The sequence below is a fragment of the Trichoplusia ni genome, chromosome 1 (assembly GCF_003590095.1).
Source record: "Trichoplusia ni isolate ovarian cell line Hi5 chromosome 1, tn1, whole genome shotgun sequence".
NCBI classification, from domain to species: Eukaryota; Metazoa; Arthropoda; class Insecta; order Lepidoptera; family Noctuidae; genus Trichoplusia; species Trichoplusia ni.
The window spans coordinates 7556607-7571940 of NC_039478.1; the positions used below are offsets into that span (position 1 = coordinate 7556607).

Genomic DNA, 15334 nt, shown 5'->3' on the forward strand with positions numbered 1-15334 from the left:
GAACTCAGATAAATAAGTAGAACTCATGAAAGTGCGTTTATTTTACTGTCACGAATCACAGTCGGATATTTTTCATTTTTTTTCATTACTACGAAACGTTTTTATTATTTTAAAATCAAGAAATTATTAATAATCGTTGTTATCTTAAAATGATTTTATATTTAATATGTTTTTTTTTTTAATTGACAAGGTTTTTTTATCGAGTTCATAAAATTTAGTAACCCATAACTAGCGAAACACCTATATTTTTTACAGCTGTAGCAGCCGTAAAAGTCTTGCTTATTATCCCAATGTAGTTGATGAACTGCATAAAGGCAAACTAAAGAGACCTGATAAAACGTAGCTGAATTTACAAGATTACGCATCTTGTAATTATTTTTTCAACTATCAGCTTTCACATATATTTCTGTAATTATGTATGTATTAAAATTTTTATAAGCCTCATATGCGACTAAAAACTTAACATATAAATTATTAAATTATGAACACTTTTACTGAATTTACTGTGCTTTTACGTTACAACTACATGGATCAAGCGAGTGCTGCAGTCTGTGATCAGACTGACAGATGGTTTTTGACAAAACAGAGAATTCTGTCAGTGTCCAATCGATCAAGAAGTTCCGGTACATAATCAGAACTGGAATTTAGAAATATCAAAAGTGGATTCACATTTGAAACAATCAAGCATTGCTGGTTTCTTCCAGGATTTCAAAACTGACTGACATAAAATGGCCGAAAAATCCGTGCTTCCGAACAAATTGTCGGAAGGGCCTCATGGCTTAGGTACTACTAAACCTCTATTTATTTAATAAATATCCAGCAAATACCGTCTTTCATAAACATTAACATAAAATCATTATTTTTAAGGTGATCCGGACGATAGGTCGTTACGAAAAGTAGAAAGGGACGTCATGATACCTAAACTAATCAGAGAAAAAGCCAAAACCGAAAAGTGTATTGCTGAGGTTGCAGAGTTTGAGAAATGCTGTAAAGAATCAGCTCTCTTGATGGTTGTGAAGTGTCGAAGAGAAAATTCAGTAATGAAAGATTGTCTTGGAAATTGGTACCAAAATGATGAATTTAAGCAGCAGTGTACAGAAGAGTATTTAAAGCAAAGAAGTGAATACAGAAGGACTGGCATTAGAAAGCCTATTAGAAGGGCTTAACTTATGAACTGTTATTAGAGTATTATGAATGTTAGATTTGTGTAAATATAATAAAAATCAAGTTAGTCATCTTCATTTATTGCTACTGGTAGATTTCTATTTAATAATAACTCTCGCACCCTAAAGAGTTTCAAATCCTCTGGTAGATTAGTACAGCCAGTAGGTTCAATAACTTCTATAAGTAATATTTCCTGAAACAAAAATGTTTATCTTAATTTCACATTACACCCTTGACCAAGAATTATAAGATATGAATAATGATTAAAAGCTAGTTTTAGGGGAACCATAAAGTTTTGATAATTGAATTGATAATGAAAAAAGCTAAAGAGAAGAAAGCTTGTAGTGCAGTTTAAATAAGAAGTGATAAAATAATATAAAGCAATCTTTCATAATTACCTTCACTGTTGTATTAGCCATTCTAACATGACCAAGCGTCACAATCCAGTTATCTTCTTCGGTTTCAGACTTTATGACAACTATGAAATCAGCATGAGATACACCAGGACCATCCTTATAAATCACTAAAAGAGGAATATCTTGTTAGAAAACTGTAGCCTGCTGTAAGGCAGTCTATACAGCTGTCTGTTAAATCTACTTTTCTCTATTAATACTTTCTAAGGATTGAAAAATCTGTATAATAAAACAGAGTAGCACAGTTTTCGTAAATAAAAAAATCTATAGCTATACATATCAAATGTATTCTGGTTTATCAAGAGCTTCTTGAATAATAGTGCTACCATGTTTTATGAATATATAGAACAACATTAAAACCTCATTAAAATGTTTACTCACAATAATCTCCACCAAACTTGATTCCTGGTTTTACAACATAGCCTTTAGATCTATAGTAGTGATAAACAACATACTTTTTAACAAAACTTCTATCCACAATTGTAAAAAGTTCCCAACATTTCTCTATGCTTAACAAAGTATTGTCCAGGTTCACTATTTGTAAGCACCCCAAGCCATACTGAAGGAAAAATGCTTCTTGTAGAGTCAGCATGAGCTTTTCTTGTATTTTAATTTTATTAATACAGCATTTCGGTTTCATGTTTGCAAAATAGTTTTCTTCTTCAGAATCACTGTTTGGGACTGTTACAACTATATCCCCTTTATCATGAGTATGAAATCGTTCAGAGCTATGTGTTGAATTAGTGTCTGCACCATCATCATCGTCATCATCACTGGATACCAAATCGATGACATCTTTCTGTGATTTTCTTACACTGTCGCCGATAATTTTATTAGTCAATGCATCAATATCTTTCATAAAGTTGTCTGCTTCAGCAGTAACCTTCAGACCACCAAATTTTTTGAACCAATAATTACGTTTTAATATTTGTCTCTTTCTCATAATACGCGGGCTGTTGTCATTTTGCGAAACTTTCGGTTGCGAGCGCGATGCTGAGCCTTTGCCAAAACATCCCATATGATACAGCAGAGCAATCTCTTCTATAGACCTCACTTCTACACTGAATCCGTTGAAATATCCAGTAAACACAATTCGCATTGAATTATCTAATGGGAAACGCAACGATTCAATAGCCATCGGAAACGAGTCATTTAGGTCATTAGTTTGACAATCTTCTGATTGCAAAGTAGTCATGATGACAAAAGAACTGGCCAGTTCCCAAATTTATTTACAGCCGAATGTGTCAGTTCCAAGTGAAGACTATAAGAGCGCAAATTATGATACTGCAATATAAAAAGTCAATTTTTATTAATTTATAGTACCAATTTTAGTATGAAGTATATTAACATATTAGTTTGTACATAACGTTCGGTGATTGTATTAAATAAAATCGTTATTTTTACTAAATAATACCTAACAAACATGGATCCAAAATCGAAGGACACTGAAGACACATTTAATCGTAAGTAGCTCTATAAATAGGTGCAGCTTGAACCTTGTTTATAAACAGTGAATCAACTACGTTTAGTTACAAAAATGACTAAGAATGTATATATTCATGCTCAATTATATATAGGAAGTATCAGAAATAACAAAAAGCACCTGTAGTATTTTCAATGCATGTCAATATCCCAGTAAATAAATTATTATTGTACTAAATTTCTGTACACATAACCTATTCTAATTCACTATTTAGCCTTTACCTTACCGCAATGTATTGGCCAAATACCTAAATATTTCCCTCGTCCTCACGTAACTGTTAAAAAGCAATTATATTAATTTTGTTTTATATATTTTTTTTTTTTTTTTTTTTTTTTATAATCTTCCACACCGATTTCGGTAACGGCGACTGCTTCGACTCTATTGGCGTGCGTGTGCTCTCATGTGGCTGGAGTAACCAATTTTGTGCGTAAAAGTCCGCGCACACTGCGGGCATGTCAGGGTACCAGCCACAAAGTTGTAGTTGATAGCTACAGGTGGTCGCGCTTTCAACTCATCTCGTTTTGTTTGTTTTTGTTTGTTTTGTTTTATAATGATATCAGGACTTTATAATAATTTCAACTACTGTTTTAAAGTAGTGACTAGTGACGTTTTTTTGTAATTTTCTAGAATTTGTATTTTGTAGAGCCTAAGCAATGATCCAGTGACCGACTCGGTGATAGGTATTCAAAATTTCTTAAATTTCACATAAGCTTGAAAACATACCTTTATTAAGTTTGGCCAAAATAATAATTTTTGTTTAAGTATTTGTAAACGATAAAATAATTTTATCGAAGTGCCCGCAGTTTTATTTTAGTTTTATTAATTAAAACTTGCTTTAATCTTGATTTCTAAGTCTACTACTGGGAAATCATCAGGCACCACTTTTATAATAAATACTTTTATAACAATTTAAAATAATATATCGAAATCTATATTTATTAAAGTGAAAAGGCTCATACTTGCACTACTATAAAAAATATGACGTTTAATTTTCTGTATTTTGCCATCTTGCAATTTCTAGCAGTATTGACAACCGTTCAATATATTCTCCATCTCTTTTTTTCCAGCGAGAGCTGTGTATATCAGAGAAGGTAAGAAAACAATTATCGTACTACGTAAAACCAACTTCACTCATCATAGTCACAAGACCTCTCAGCTGAGGCTGCCTTCAATTTACTGTTTTTCCCAAATATTAAGTTTTTCGATTCTTCTTTGGCTAAAACAGACGTGATTATCAATTCTGTAGCCAAAATGGCTAACTTTGGGGATGAAAATGTTAGTCAGCTTATGCCGTCGCTAGGTGATGAAAAAATCGGTAAGTTTCATCTCTCTTGTAAGACAGTTTTGTAACTCTACTGAACATTTAGTTCGGAGACATTAAATATCCATGCCATGTACCTATTTCAGATATGATTGCTGCCACCAGCGTCTTGCAAATCCGAGCCAGTGATATCCGCCAAACTCAGATCAACTGGCAGTCTTATCTGCAGTGAGTATTGATTCTCACACACAGTAAGCTATTCTCTTTGAACTTAGTTCAATCTAAATAAATGTCATTTGTCAGGTCACAGATGATCACGCAGCGTGACCATGACTTCATTGTGAATTTGGATCAGCGTGGCCAAAAAGAGTTGCCTGACAAGCAGCCCGAGCTTTGTGCTGATGTGTTTCTTAACTTGATCACTCACATCAGCAAGGACAACACTATCCAGTATCTGCTTGTTCTGATTGATGACATCCTCTCTGTAAGTACAGTGCATACCACCACACCTTATCTTTTTCTGTGTCTACTTGAAATTTAAAATTGAATAGTAAGGGCTTTGTTGTTTACATTCAATTCATAATTAAGGAGGGTTGTATCTTTAAAGATATGATTTTATGATTGACACAACTTATTTTGTATTTTATACTATTTTAAATTATGATTGTAATTTTACTTTTATAGGAAGACAAAGCCAGAGTGAAGATCTTCCGTGAGAGGTCTGCAGGAAATGCTTGGCAGCCATTCCTCAACCTGCTGAACCGTCAAGATGAGTTTGTTCAGCATATGACTGCTCGTATCATTGCCAAGCTCGCCTGCTGGCACCCTCAGCTGATGGAGAAGAGTGACCTTCACTTCTACCTCTCCTGGCTCAAGGATCAACTTAAAATGAACGTAAGTCATCCCTTACTAATAACTCATACATTTATCCCATAAAACAAACAGGTTTTTGATATGCATGAAATTGGAAATGCCATTATGCATGACATGTGTGTCAAGTATTTATACCAAACGGATGACATGATTAGAATATTTTGTGATGTATTTTTTTTATGATTGAATTTACGATGAAGTATGCATGTGTTGTCAAAGCTTTATTGGAGTTTTCATATCATAATACTCAAATATCATACTTAAATCAAAATATTTAAATCATTATGCTTTTTACATTTATAAAAACCAGCTAATAATATATCACTAACAATCACCTCTTGAATGCCTCCTTTATTAAGGGTTCAATTATATGGATTGAATTTGTATACATGTTATGTAAGTATATTGGTGATAATGTTTTAAGTGTACACTGTAGTTCACTGTACATGTTATAATTCAAATGATTGTTTTAAATAAATACACATATACAATGTAAAGAAACAATATAATTAGATCAGTGTAAATAGTCTACAGTTAAAAATATAATCATGTTGAAGATCAGGTGTTACTATAGCTTTCAAGATTCTACCAAGACTGGAGACAATGATGTTTATTATAATTGCAAAGCATTGTCAAGGCAACAATGAAGTTATGCCTCTCAAAACATTTATACACATACATTGATATGGCCAAATAAATCCAGATCATTGAAACAATATTTTGTACCAAACTTGATTATTTATAAATTTTCATATTAAATTCCATAATCATTCATTTACATACATAACCATTCTTCTTTGTCTTCTATTTTACACAAAAAAAAACCTTAGCAAAAAAAACGGATGCTGTTCTTTGGAATTACTCAACTTCACAGTACTATAAATGTATGGTATGCTTAGTCCTGCCTTACACCAAACTGGTGTGTCTTCATCATCAATGTGTCTAAACTGACTGAAACGTAACACAATGTTGTGAGTATCACGCGAAGCATCACGCATCGTTGGGGCTTTGATGACGAGGGTGAATTATGATTGAGAGGTTTGTTTTCTGGTAAGGCGGAGAAAATGTCTGCCGAGTTAGAGCATGCCGAGCAGGTTATGTTGCTGCACGAGAAACAGCATTTCGCCGCCGATAAACCTCAGAAACATCACCATCACAAGGATAAAGACCATTCTGACGCTGGCCCAGAGAAGTACTCGAGCCTTTACAGCTCTTTTGATGAGCTGAAGCCGCTCGACCACTTGCCGCCTGGCCTGCACAAGGTACCATGTCACGTGTAGATGTCGACACGACAATGAGTGTTAAACAAATCCCTTGTGTTATAACAAAACAATGACTAACTGTTTTTGTAAGTATGTAGGCGTCTTTTAACAAGTTGTGAACTCTTTCTAACTGAATGTGTTTTAATAGTTGATATTGCATGCTTACATTAATATTATTGTTCATTACACTCACACAAACTAGGAGGATGTGAAGGTATGTGCATTATGCATGCAGGCTTTTAGGATGTCGCTTTTTTTAATAAATTGTATGAATTATATTTATACACAAACATATTATTTGATGCATTATTTTGTTTAGTTAATATATTATTTATAAAGTATTTTAATTATTTATGTTTTAATTTTATTGCAATAAATTTAAATATATGCTGGGTTAATACAATACAGCGAGTGTGCTTATCTTTTCTTTAAATAAATTTACTAATTAATTGTTATAATTTGTTTTACAAAATTGAATACATCTTCTCGTTTCTTTAATAAAAACAGGTGTTATCTGTTGTACCGTACGAATAATGCGTACTTTTGTAACTGCTTTAAAACTTGAAAAGCTTTTAATGCATTTAAATATTTTTGGGATAGATTAGGAACTATCTAGTTGTCAGTATAATATATTATGAGAATGTTGTACACAGCACAATGACTACATCCAATCTGTTGCCCGCTGTCTGCAAATGATGCTCCGTCTGGACGAATACCGCTTCGCGTTCCTGTCTGTTGACGGCATCTCCACTTTGCTGTCTATCCTGGCCTCCAGGGTCAACTTCCAGGTAAGAAGTGAACTATCTACTGTTTCTAATATACTAGCAACATTAAATTTTAAGATAATTAATCTTAAAATTTAATGTCTTTGTGAGGACTTCACTTCCTTCTACGTTATTACAATAGTCTTTCTCAGCTCCCTTGGATGATTTTTTAATAATCATTATATTCGTTTACAGTCTTTTAAAAAAAAATCTAAATATTTTTGCCAGGTGCAATACCAGCTGGTGTTCTGTCTGTGGGTGCTGACATTCAACCCACTGTTAGCCGAGAAGATGAACAAGTTCAACGCCATACCCATCCTGGCTGACATCCTTAGCGACTCCGTCAAGGAGAAGGTTACTCGCATCGTCCTCGCTGTCTTCAGGAACCTCATTGAGAAGCCAGAAGACCAACAGGTAACTAAGACAATTTTATGTCTATTCTGCATTATGTTAATTAATTGTTAGTATAAACTCTGTGATAATACAACACTGAAATGTTAATCTTTATTTGTTTGGTTCTAGGTGGCAAAGGAACACTGCATTGCTATGGTCCAATGCAAAGTATTGAAGCAGCTCTCCATCTTGGAGCAGAAGCGCTCTGACGATGAAGACATTATGAATGACGTTGAATTCCTTAACGAACGCCTCCAAGCCTCGGTACAAGACCTCAGTTCTTTCGATCAATACGCTACTGAAGTTAAGAGCGGCCGGTAAGTCATGGTTTATGATCTCTTCGTCATTTTGGTTCAGAACCCTGTATGGTATAAAATATGCTTTATAGTGTGTATTATTGTAGTGTGTTCCTATAACTGAAACTTGCAAACGAGATAGGCTAAGGAGAAGGTTCGTGATGATATCAATCTCTTCTTGAAACAGGCGTTAAGTGTCACAGTACAGAACAATGTGGCGAAGAATACTCAATAGGGAAGACTTAATACTTTAATCTAGCTGTAAAACACAGATAGGACAAGTAAAATGTTTTATGTTTCTAATGCGGTAAGCAGTAGCTTCAATAGGAGACTGACCGACAGACTGACACTAGTTTTTAATATTGTTCATATGTGACTTGTTCTGACGATCAAAAGTGCCATATATTGGTCTAATTGAAATAAAGAATTACTTTGACTTTGAATGGGAATGTTATTACATTTGCAGTTTGGAATGGTCCCCCGTGCACAAGTCGGCGAAGTTCTGGCGCGAGAACGCGGCGCGGCTCAACGAGCGCGGCCAGGAGCTGCTGCGCACGCTCGTGCACCTGCTGGAGCGCAGCCAGGACCCCATCGTGCTCGCCGTCGCCTGCTACGACATCGGGGAGTACGTGCGCCACTACCCGCGCGGCAAGCAGTCAGTACTCGCACACTTATTACTGTACTACGATAGCTAGCAAAACATACGGCAATAAGCTACCAAACAATCTACTCTAATTGGATATAAAGAGTCTTTATTAGCAACTTGTGCTAATGGTTAGACGCGTTCCCGTATAGTAGCAGTCGCTATTTATTGTATTACATACCATTATATGATACGGAATGTTTAACTGTCATAGCGGATAAATTTGGTGGTATTTAACTAGTTCTAATGTTTCATTATTATCTTAATTGAGATACGATTTAGCATCAAGCCTTTTTCTTTAATGAAATAAAAGCATGCTCAAACACATTAAATGTGTTTGAGCATGATATCTATGATAAATTTTATCATAGATACCTATTACATAATCTGTATATTTGCCAGGTTTTGACTATTTTGTATGAGGTTCTTTTTTCAATCCTTTATTACGATGGAAATAACAACCCCTATATTTTACGTAACATGCTCATAAATTAATTCTGCTTTCTTCATTATTGTAATTATTCCCGACAGTATTATTGAGCAGTTGGGCGGAAAGCAGCGCGTTATGTACCTGCTGAGCCACGATGACCCCAACGTAAGATACGAGGCCCTATTAGCCGTGCAGAAACTCATGGTTCACAACTGGTGAGTATTATATAATACATCGTCCACATTCATACAAATACTGAAAATGCAGGTTTAGTCAAGTTTTCCCCGTTAATGTAAATGTTACGTAGCGTACTCGTAACAGAGTCTCGTTCAATTTCATTGTTTGATTAGAAAGTGAAAATAAGACATACTCTTTAAGATAGTTATCATAATCTTAAAGCTGTGTACTGATAAGTGAGTGATATAACCGTGATGACGTCATCTCATCTGAATGTTGACTCGTGTGATTTACTAGAGAGACTGATTTTAACCTTGGATTATAAAGTTATTATATTTTAAGAGTTAAATATACAATAATTTATTGATTGAGGCAGTTAACTGTTAAGAAGGCTAACACATAGGATCTGGGTGTGTCTTGTTGTACAAACACATATTAAATAACAACAACTGATGCATTTCAGTAGTATGTTTGATTTGGATTTTTTTATTGTTGTTGGGCATTGGTTTAGAGACGCTAAACTAAGTTTTTTTGGACAAAAGAACACACCGTTTTAGGTGTTGGAGGTGTACAAATTTGTATATTATTTCATTTTATGTTTTCCTTTTCTAGGGAATACCTTGGAAAGCAACTGGAGAAAGAACAAATCGACAAGCAGGCTGGCACTGTAGTTGGAGCTAAGGCTTAAAATGTTATATATTTAAATGAAATATTTAATTCGTTGTTATTATTGTTGTCTTGAATGATACCGGGCTTACATATACAGTAGCTACATTACGTAATAAATAATGTAAATAATTTGCTACAGTTCATTCTGACTAACTTATTATTTGTTTAAACATACATCAAAATGTAAATTGAATGATTTATTACTATAGAGTTATATAAAATATGAAATGACGCTAAGTTTTCGAAACATTTAGTGTACACATTCCTTTAAAGGTTTATTATATTACTGAATAAAATATTATGAAAGATATTGTATAAAAATATGTATTCAATAACTTGAAATTGTTAGAATTTTAGCTGTTTGTGATGTGATAACTGGCTACATCAGTATTTTTGTGAATAAAGTTCATCATAATTATATGGTTTTGGATTATCATTTCTAATACTATCCTTAAGTTTTGTACTGGATTAATCTCTGTGAATTGCTTTGTTCTTCACTTAGGCTAGCCATACAAAATGCCATACCATACAAAATGATTTGCGTTCATAAAACGTTATGGCCGGTATTGAAATTTTAATTTTTATTATTATTAAACTGACTTCACTGAATTAAATTATTATAATGAGCAAGCTAAATAAATGGCGCACTGAAAGACAGCAACAAAACGTCTTATTACTTTACTTTACCGGTATGAGTGCATCTTTATTTAAATTAAACAAAAAAGGATTAGTTTAATATGCTTGAATTTTTAGTAACCTATTTCTCATGAATCATTAAATTTCGAGTTACAACACTTAAGGCTTGACAGCTGCCAAAATTGTTTACAAGAAGTGTCAAGAAGTGAAGATTCTAACCTAAATCTTGGTTTTGTTGTTGTAACAAATTTTCTGCTCCTAGAACCGGCTTTTTCGCAAGCCCAGTTAAACATGGAGAATGTGTTGGTGCTTAAAGATTATAAAACGGTTCCAGATATTGTGCATGAATACAGCCCTACCCTAAAGTTTGGCCATATACCGTTGGTAATTGATAATGGTAATGATCAATAATATTCTTGTTTTAAATGCTTCATGAATATAAATATAATGGCTCAACTTATAACCAATGTTAACTTAATTATACACAAATATAGTTGACCATGTTGTTGTAGGTTCATATCAATGCAGAGTGGGTTGGTCAATAAATGATGAGCCTAATTTAATTTTTAAGAATTTGATAGCTAGACCTAGAAAAGATAGATGCAAAAAAGATGCCGAGCCTCCAGCCACTCCCCCGATACAGATTGGTAATGATATAGTGAATATTGAAGCAGTAAGGTCAGTATTTATTCTACATAGTGGATGGCAAAGATTCTATACTTGTTCTATGTTTAATACAGTAAATTTCAAAGTGAAATTCAGCAGTATTTATAACTCCAACGTGTCGCTTTTTTGCTGAATATACATATATTAACCCATTAGGTCAATATTTCTTTATTCTTAAATAGAACACCATTATATTACTACAATCAGAGCAATTATGTAAGAAGTAAATCCTTTTTTCAAACTTATTTCAGATTCCAATTGAAGACTCAATTTGATAAGAATGTAGTTACACATTTTGAGGCTCAGGAACAAGTATTTGACTATATTTTCTCACACTTGGGTATAGACAATGAGGGAAGTGTACCACATCCAATTTGTATGACCGAAGCCTTTGTAACTCCTAATTATTGTAGGCAGTGTAAGTATGGATATATAAACATTGATTTCTTTATTTAAAACTTGTGTTCCCAAAATAAATGGAACTATAGTGGACATGATGATTTTGATTTTAAATCTCATTGATTTAAAATTATTATTCTTAAATAATTACTTCTCAATTAAACATTGCCCTTTTATTTTTCAGTAATGTCAGAACTACTTTTTGAGGGTTATGGTGTTCCTGGAGTAAGCTATGGAGTGGATTCCTTGTTCAGCATGTACAAAAACGATATTGGAGATTCAGCACTCATTATCAACTGTGGCTACCATACCATTCATATCATACCAGTAATTAGAGGACAAGTTATTGTTGATCATGCAAGGAGGATTAATTTAGGTTATTGTTTTTTTTGGCTTTCCTTATCATTTATTTAGCACAAACCAGTTTGAAAATTAACTTGGTTGTTGTTATTTACACTTTTTAGAATCAATAATATATTTCTGTTATAATATATAATCATATCCATAAACTAAAAAAAAATATCTGTTTATAGGTGGCAGTGAAATGATATATTATTTACATAAGCTCTTGCAGCTTAAGTACCCAGTCCATGTAAATGCTATCACTATGTCAAGAGTAGAGGAAATACTACAAGAGCACAGTTCTATAGCCCTTAACTACCAAGACGAAATCAGGAAATGGGCCAACCCTGATTATTATGAAGCAAATGTTAAAAGAATACAACTCCCTTATGTTCAAGCTGCAAGTTCAACTGGCTTAACAGGTAAATCCTTACCTTAGTAATAAGTATAAGTGTGTTGTCTGACCTCTAATCATAATGTGGGTTACAGCTGAGCAGCAGAAGGAACGGAAAAAGGAGATGGCTCGACGATTGTTAGAAATAAATGCCAGAAAGAGGGAGGAAAGACTTGCAGAAGATGAAGAACAATTAAATCAACTTCTTTCTATTAAGGTAAATTACCCAAGAGAAATTGGCAAGAACACATTGCAATATTGTGATATCATTAAATGACACATATTTTTTTATATCTTAATAAAGACCTTCTATTAACAAACATTCCTGCAATGATTTCAGGATATGATAGAGGATGGTGACACTGACGAATTCAATGAAGCTATAAAAGGATTTGATATCAAAAGCTATGAAGATTTACAGGTGAAACCTATACAATATACATATGACTATTAATAATAATGTTCAACATATTTATTTAAATCCATTTGTCCTACAATATAAGGCTATATTTCTATACTCTGTTTCTACGCTTTACAGAGACAAATAACCAACTTGAACATGCGAATAGATAAGAATAAACAACGCATTGCAGCAGCTGCAACAGCTGAAGAGAATCTAGAGACGCGACCTACCGGCAGAATGAACCCGCCTACGGAACCTGAAGCATTCCAAGTTTGGCTGAATGACACGCGTACTAAGGTGCCGCCTATAATAAAATCTTATAACTTTTGGAATACTTTATCTAAAATAGAGCACTATAAACCGTATTTTGATAGTAACTATCGTGAGAATGATTCATGTTAAATGATGTAACGGTTTACTCACGCGTATTTATAGAGGTAGCCCATCTAGTTTCGGACGCAACCGGACCTTCATCATGAGCTGACGCGTCGTCTAGACCTATAATTAGTTGCTATGATAATTATTAAATACGGGTCATCATCGTCATTTAATAACTATAAAAGTAGTAGAAAAATTAATACTGTGGTTCTTATTTGCGTTAAATTGGTAAAGTTTAAGCCAACAGCTTAAGCTTTACCTAATTCAATGAGATTCAATCGAATAAACAGAGGTTTGTTTTTTACCAGTATCGCGAACTAGTTGCTCGTCGCGAAGCTCGTAGAGCTCGTCGTGCCGCGATGGTAAAGCGACGTACAGCCGCAGCCGCTGAGCGGATGAGAGTAATCTCGCGGCTTGCTGCAGCTGGAGACGATTTCGGGAACCAAGATTCTGATTGGGATGCGTATAAAAGGTATTTGTTTTATCTAAAATCACACGTTTATTCAACCTGTAGATAGTAGTCACGAGTTTTTGTCCTAGTGCTTTTTTGAATTTTTGTTTTGTTTTTGAAACCTATAGTTTTCACTGAATCAACCACTTTCTAACTATATGTTATATATATAATTATATATTATAGGTAAATTACTGTCACTGTTATTCCAGTAAAATAATGAAGATTTCTGTATGAGTTTTTTGTGTAATATTTCCAGCATAAGCCGCGAAGCCGATTCTGATTCTGAAGCTGATGGTGAACGTCTTCTTGAATTAGAGGAAGCTCTGCGGGAATACGAGCCGCCGCCGGCTAATTCCAGTCAGCATCACCAACTGCATCTTGCTATCGAACCATTAAGGTAGTTTACCACACAAAATTAACATCATTACATACTATTCCTAATGAGTTTGGCAACGAATGAGTGTATAGAGGTAGTACATGATTTCAGAGCTCCGGAACTGATGTTCCAGCCTTCAATGATGGGCAATTTAGAAGCAGGCCTAGCTGAGACAATGGACTATGTTTTCAAACATTTTAGTCCTGAAGACCAACTCCTGTTGGCTAACAACGTTTTTCTTACGGGTGGATGTTCTCAATTTCCAGGTGAGACATTATTTACAATAATATGTTGCTGTCATGTCGTGTTTCTATCACATGCTTACTCTTACTTACGTTCAGAACTCTATTAGAAAATTACACAATTTTACATCAAAAATATTTTTTTACTAGACCTCAATAGTTATAAGTTAGTATATAACTTGTAAATTTACGAATAATTTTACTTTTAGGACTAAAAGAAAGACTGGAAAGAGAACTACTTGAAATGAGACCATTTCAATCGACCCATAAAGTAGTTATGGCGAAAAACCCGTGCCTCGATGCCTGGTACGGCGCAAGAGATTTTGCAGGTAGCAATGACTTTGAAAACTGTTGTATTTCTAAAGAAGAGTACTACGAAATGGGAGCTGAGTACTTGAAGGAGCATTATGTTAGTAATAAGTATTATAAGAGCCCGGCGCCCATTGTTGATAATACACTCGCACCGGCTGTTGACGCAAATGTTGTCAAAGAAGAAATCGTTGTCGATTGTTAAAGGTATATAACTCTTTTACTTAATAAAGTATTTTATAAGTGACTGTTGTTTTATAACTTTTCCTTTTATAAGTGAAAGTCAGTGTTTACGCAAATATCAAGAATTTTTTAGCCTGAGTGTTAGAAATGAATGAAATTGTAATAGAAGAGTCTTCCAAACTCACACCACGTTCGAAAGAAACCAGAAAAAGGCTATGCGGTTGTATATCGCAACATGTGGTGAATTGGTACATGTTCAGGCGCGGATCCACCGTTGTGGGCAAGGCGGGCATGGTCACTACCCTAATTTACTTGCGACTCTTTCCAGATTGTATAACGATATGGCATTCATAAAGCCAAAGTCCTGTTGCGTAGAAAAAGGTTTTAAATATGTACTCATGTTCATTTCTTTATAAATCATGATTGTTTATGGATTTTTTTTTAATCCAACATTTATTTGGCCTAATTTCGATTGCTGGGTCGTTCTGGCCACAACTTTCTTTGAGCGCTGGATCAGCGCCTGCTCATGATCGATTTTGTTACCTTAGATTTATTTATCAGTGAACTGTTCCCATGGCATCTTTCCTAAGAAAATATGTGAAGCGTTTTACGGACTAGCTAACGTATCTTGTCTGCTCAAGTTTCATTCCATTATATAATAATATTAATTTGTTATTTTTAATTAACTGAATAAAAGTTTGTAATGAAAGGCACTTCTTAAAAC

The 15334-nt window shown here is 34.1% G+C and overlaps 4 protein-coding genes across 9 annotated transcripts; 3 read left to right on the forward strand and 1 right to left on the reverse strand.

Annotated features, from left to right (window-relative positions):
* The first annotated feature begins 528 nt into the window (after window positions 1–528).
* On the forward strand, window positions 529–1249 carry LOC113492799 (COX assembly mitochondrial protein homolog). The gene is made up of 2 exons (XM_026870481.1): window positions 529–783; window positions 868–1249. The coding sequence occupies exons 1-2, from the start codon at window positions 729–731 to the stop codon at window positions 1164–1166; spliced, it is 354 nt and encodes a 117-aa protein (XP_026726282.1). The 5' UTR covers window positions 529–728; the 3' UTR covers window positions 1167–1249.
* LOC113492774 (probable tRNA-splicing endonuclease subunit tsp-2) lies at window positions 1224–3817 on the reverse strand. Of its 3 annotated transcripts, none has more exons than XM_026870450.1 (4): window positions 3784–3817; window positions 1959–2861; window positions 1563–1687; window positions 1224–1357 (listed from the first exon to the last, which is right to left on the reverse strand). In XM_026870450.1, exons 2-4 carry the CDS (start codon window positions 2770–2772, stop codon window positions 1229–1231), a joined length of 1068 nt encoding a protein of 355 aa, XP_026726251.1. In that variant the 5' UTR covers window positions 2773–2861; window positions 3784–3817; the 3' UTR covers window positions 1224–1228. The 3 variants fall into 3 exon arrangements, with proteins under 3 accessions (XP_026726251.1, XP_026726259.1, XP_026726241.1); XM_026870458.1 differs by lacking the exon at window positions 3784–3817 and adding an exon at window positions 3287–3382; XM_026870440.1 differs by lacking the exon at window positions 3784–3817 and adding an exon at window positions 3181–3267.
* On the forward strand, window positions 2918–10240 carry LOC113492751 (V-type proton ATPase subunit H). Of its 4 annotated transcripts, XM_026870410.1 has the most exons (12): window positions 2918–3040; window positions 4128–4151; window positions 4468–4549; window positions 4625–4805; window positions 5006–5215; window positions 6250–6456; window positions 7110–7244; window positions 7449–7634; window positions 7743–7930; window positions 8376–8564; window positions 9084–9197; window positions 9772–10240. In XM_026870410.1, exons 1-12 carry the CDS (start codon window positions 3001–3003, stop codon window positions 9845–9847), a joined length of 1632 nt encoding a protein of 543 aa, XP_026726211.1. In that variant the 5' UTR covers window positions 2918–3000; the 3' UTR covers window positions 9848–10240. The 4 variants fall into 4 exon arrangements, with proteins under 4 accessions (XP_026726211.1, XP_026726228.1, XP_026726204.1 ...); XM_026870427.1 differs by lacking the exon at window positions 6250–6456; XM_026870403.1 differs by lacking the exons at window positions 2918–3040; window positions 4128–4151 and adding an exon at window positions 4191–4375.
* Window positions 10241–10329: 89 nt separating this feature from the next.
* LOC113492746 (actin-related protein 5) lies at window positions 10330–14674 on the forward strand. Its single transcript, XM_026870391.1, has 12 exons — window positions 10330–10861; window positions 10977–11142; window positions 11382–11548; window positions 11714–11905; window positions 12063–12293; window positions 12361–12482; window positions 12606–12686; window positions 12804–12965; window positions 13355–13518; window positions 13757–13897; window positions 13988–14142; window positions 14328–14674. Exons 1-12 carry the CDS (start codon window positions 10756–10758, stop codon window positions 14630–14632), a joined length of 1992 nt encoding a protein of 663 aa, XP_026726192.1. The 5' UTR covers window positions 10330–10755; the 3' UTR covers window positions 14633–14674.
* Window positions 14675–15334: the final 660 nt, after the last annotated feature.

What these genes read in the sequence shown, in the direction of transcription:
- LOC113492774 (XM_026870450.1), bottom strand. Translation starts at nt 2,772, where the DNA reads ATGACTACTTTGCAATCAGAAGATTGTCAAACTAATGACCTAAATGAC. An exon ending in CAAGTTTGGTGGAGATTATT is followed by an intron (nt 1,688 to 1,958) that starts GTGAGTAAACAT and finishes TTCCTCTTTTAG; the next exon opens with TGATTTATAAGGATGGTCCT. An exon ending in TGGCTAATACAACAGTGAAG is followed by an intron (nt 1,358 to 1,562) that starts GTAATTATGAAA and finishes TTTTTGTTTCAG; the next exon opens with GAAATATTACTTATAGAAGT.
- LOC113492751 (XM_026870410.1), top strand. Translation starts at nt 3,001, where the DNA reads ATGGATCCAAAATCGAAGGACACTGAAGACACATTTAATC. An exon ending in AACTGGCAGTCTTATCTGCA is followed by an intron (nt 4,550 to 4,624) that starts GTGAGTATTGAT and finishes GTCATTTGTCAG; the next exon opens with GTCACAGATGATCACGCAGC. An exon ending in TGCCGCCTGGCCTGCACAAG is followed by an intron (nt 6,457 to 7,109) that starts GTACCATGTCAC and finishes TGTTGTACACAG; the next exon opens with CACAATGACTACATCCAATC.
- LOC113492799 (XM_026870481.1), top strand. Translation starts at nt 729, where the DNA reads ATGGCCGAAAAATCCGTGCTTCCGAACAAATTGTCGGAAGGGCCTCAT. An exon ending in GGAAGGGCCTCATGGCTTAG is followed by an intron (nt 784 to 867) that starts GTACTACTAAAC and finishes ATTATTTTTAAG; the next exon opens with GTGATCCGGACGATAGGTCG.
- LOC113492746 (XM_026870391.1), top strand. Translation starts at nt 10,756, where the DNA reads ATGGAGAATGTGTTGGTGCTTAAAGATTATAAAACGGTTCCAGATATT. An exon ending in GATTGGGATGCGTATAAAAG is followed by an intron (nt 13,519 to 13,756) that starts GTATTTGTTTTA and finishes TAATATTTCCAG; the next exon opens with CATAAGCCGCGAAGCCGATT. An exon ending in TGGATGTTCTCAATTTCCAG is followed by an intron (nt 14,143 to 14,327) that starts GTGAGACATTAT and finishes TTTTACTTTTAG; the next exon opens with GACTAAAAGAAAGACTGGAA.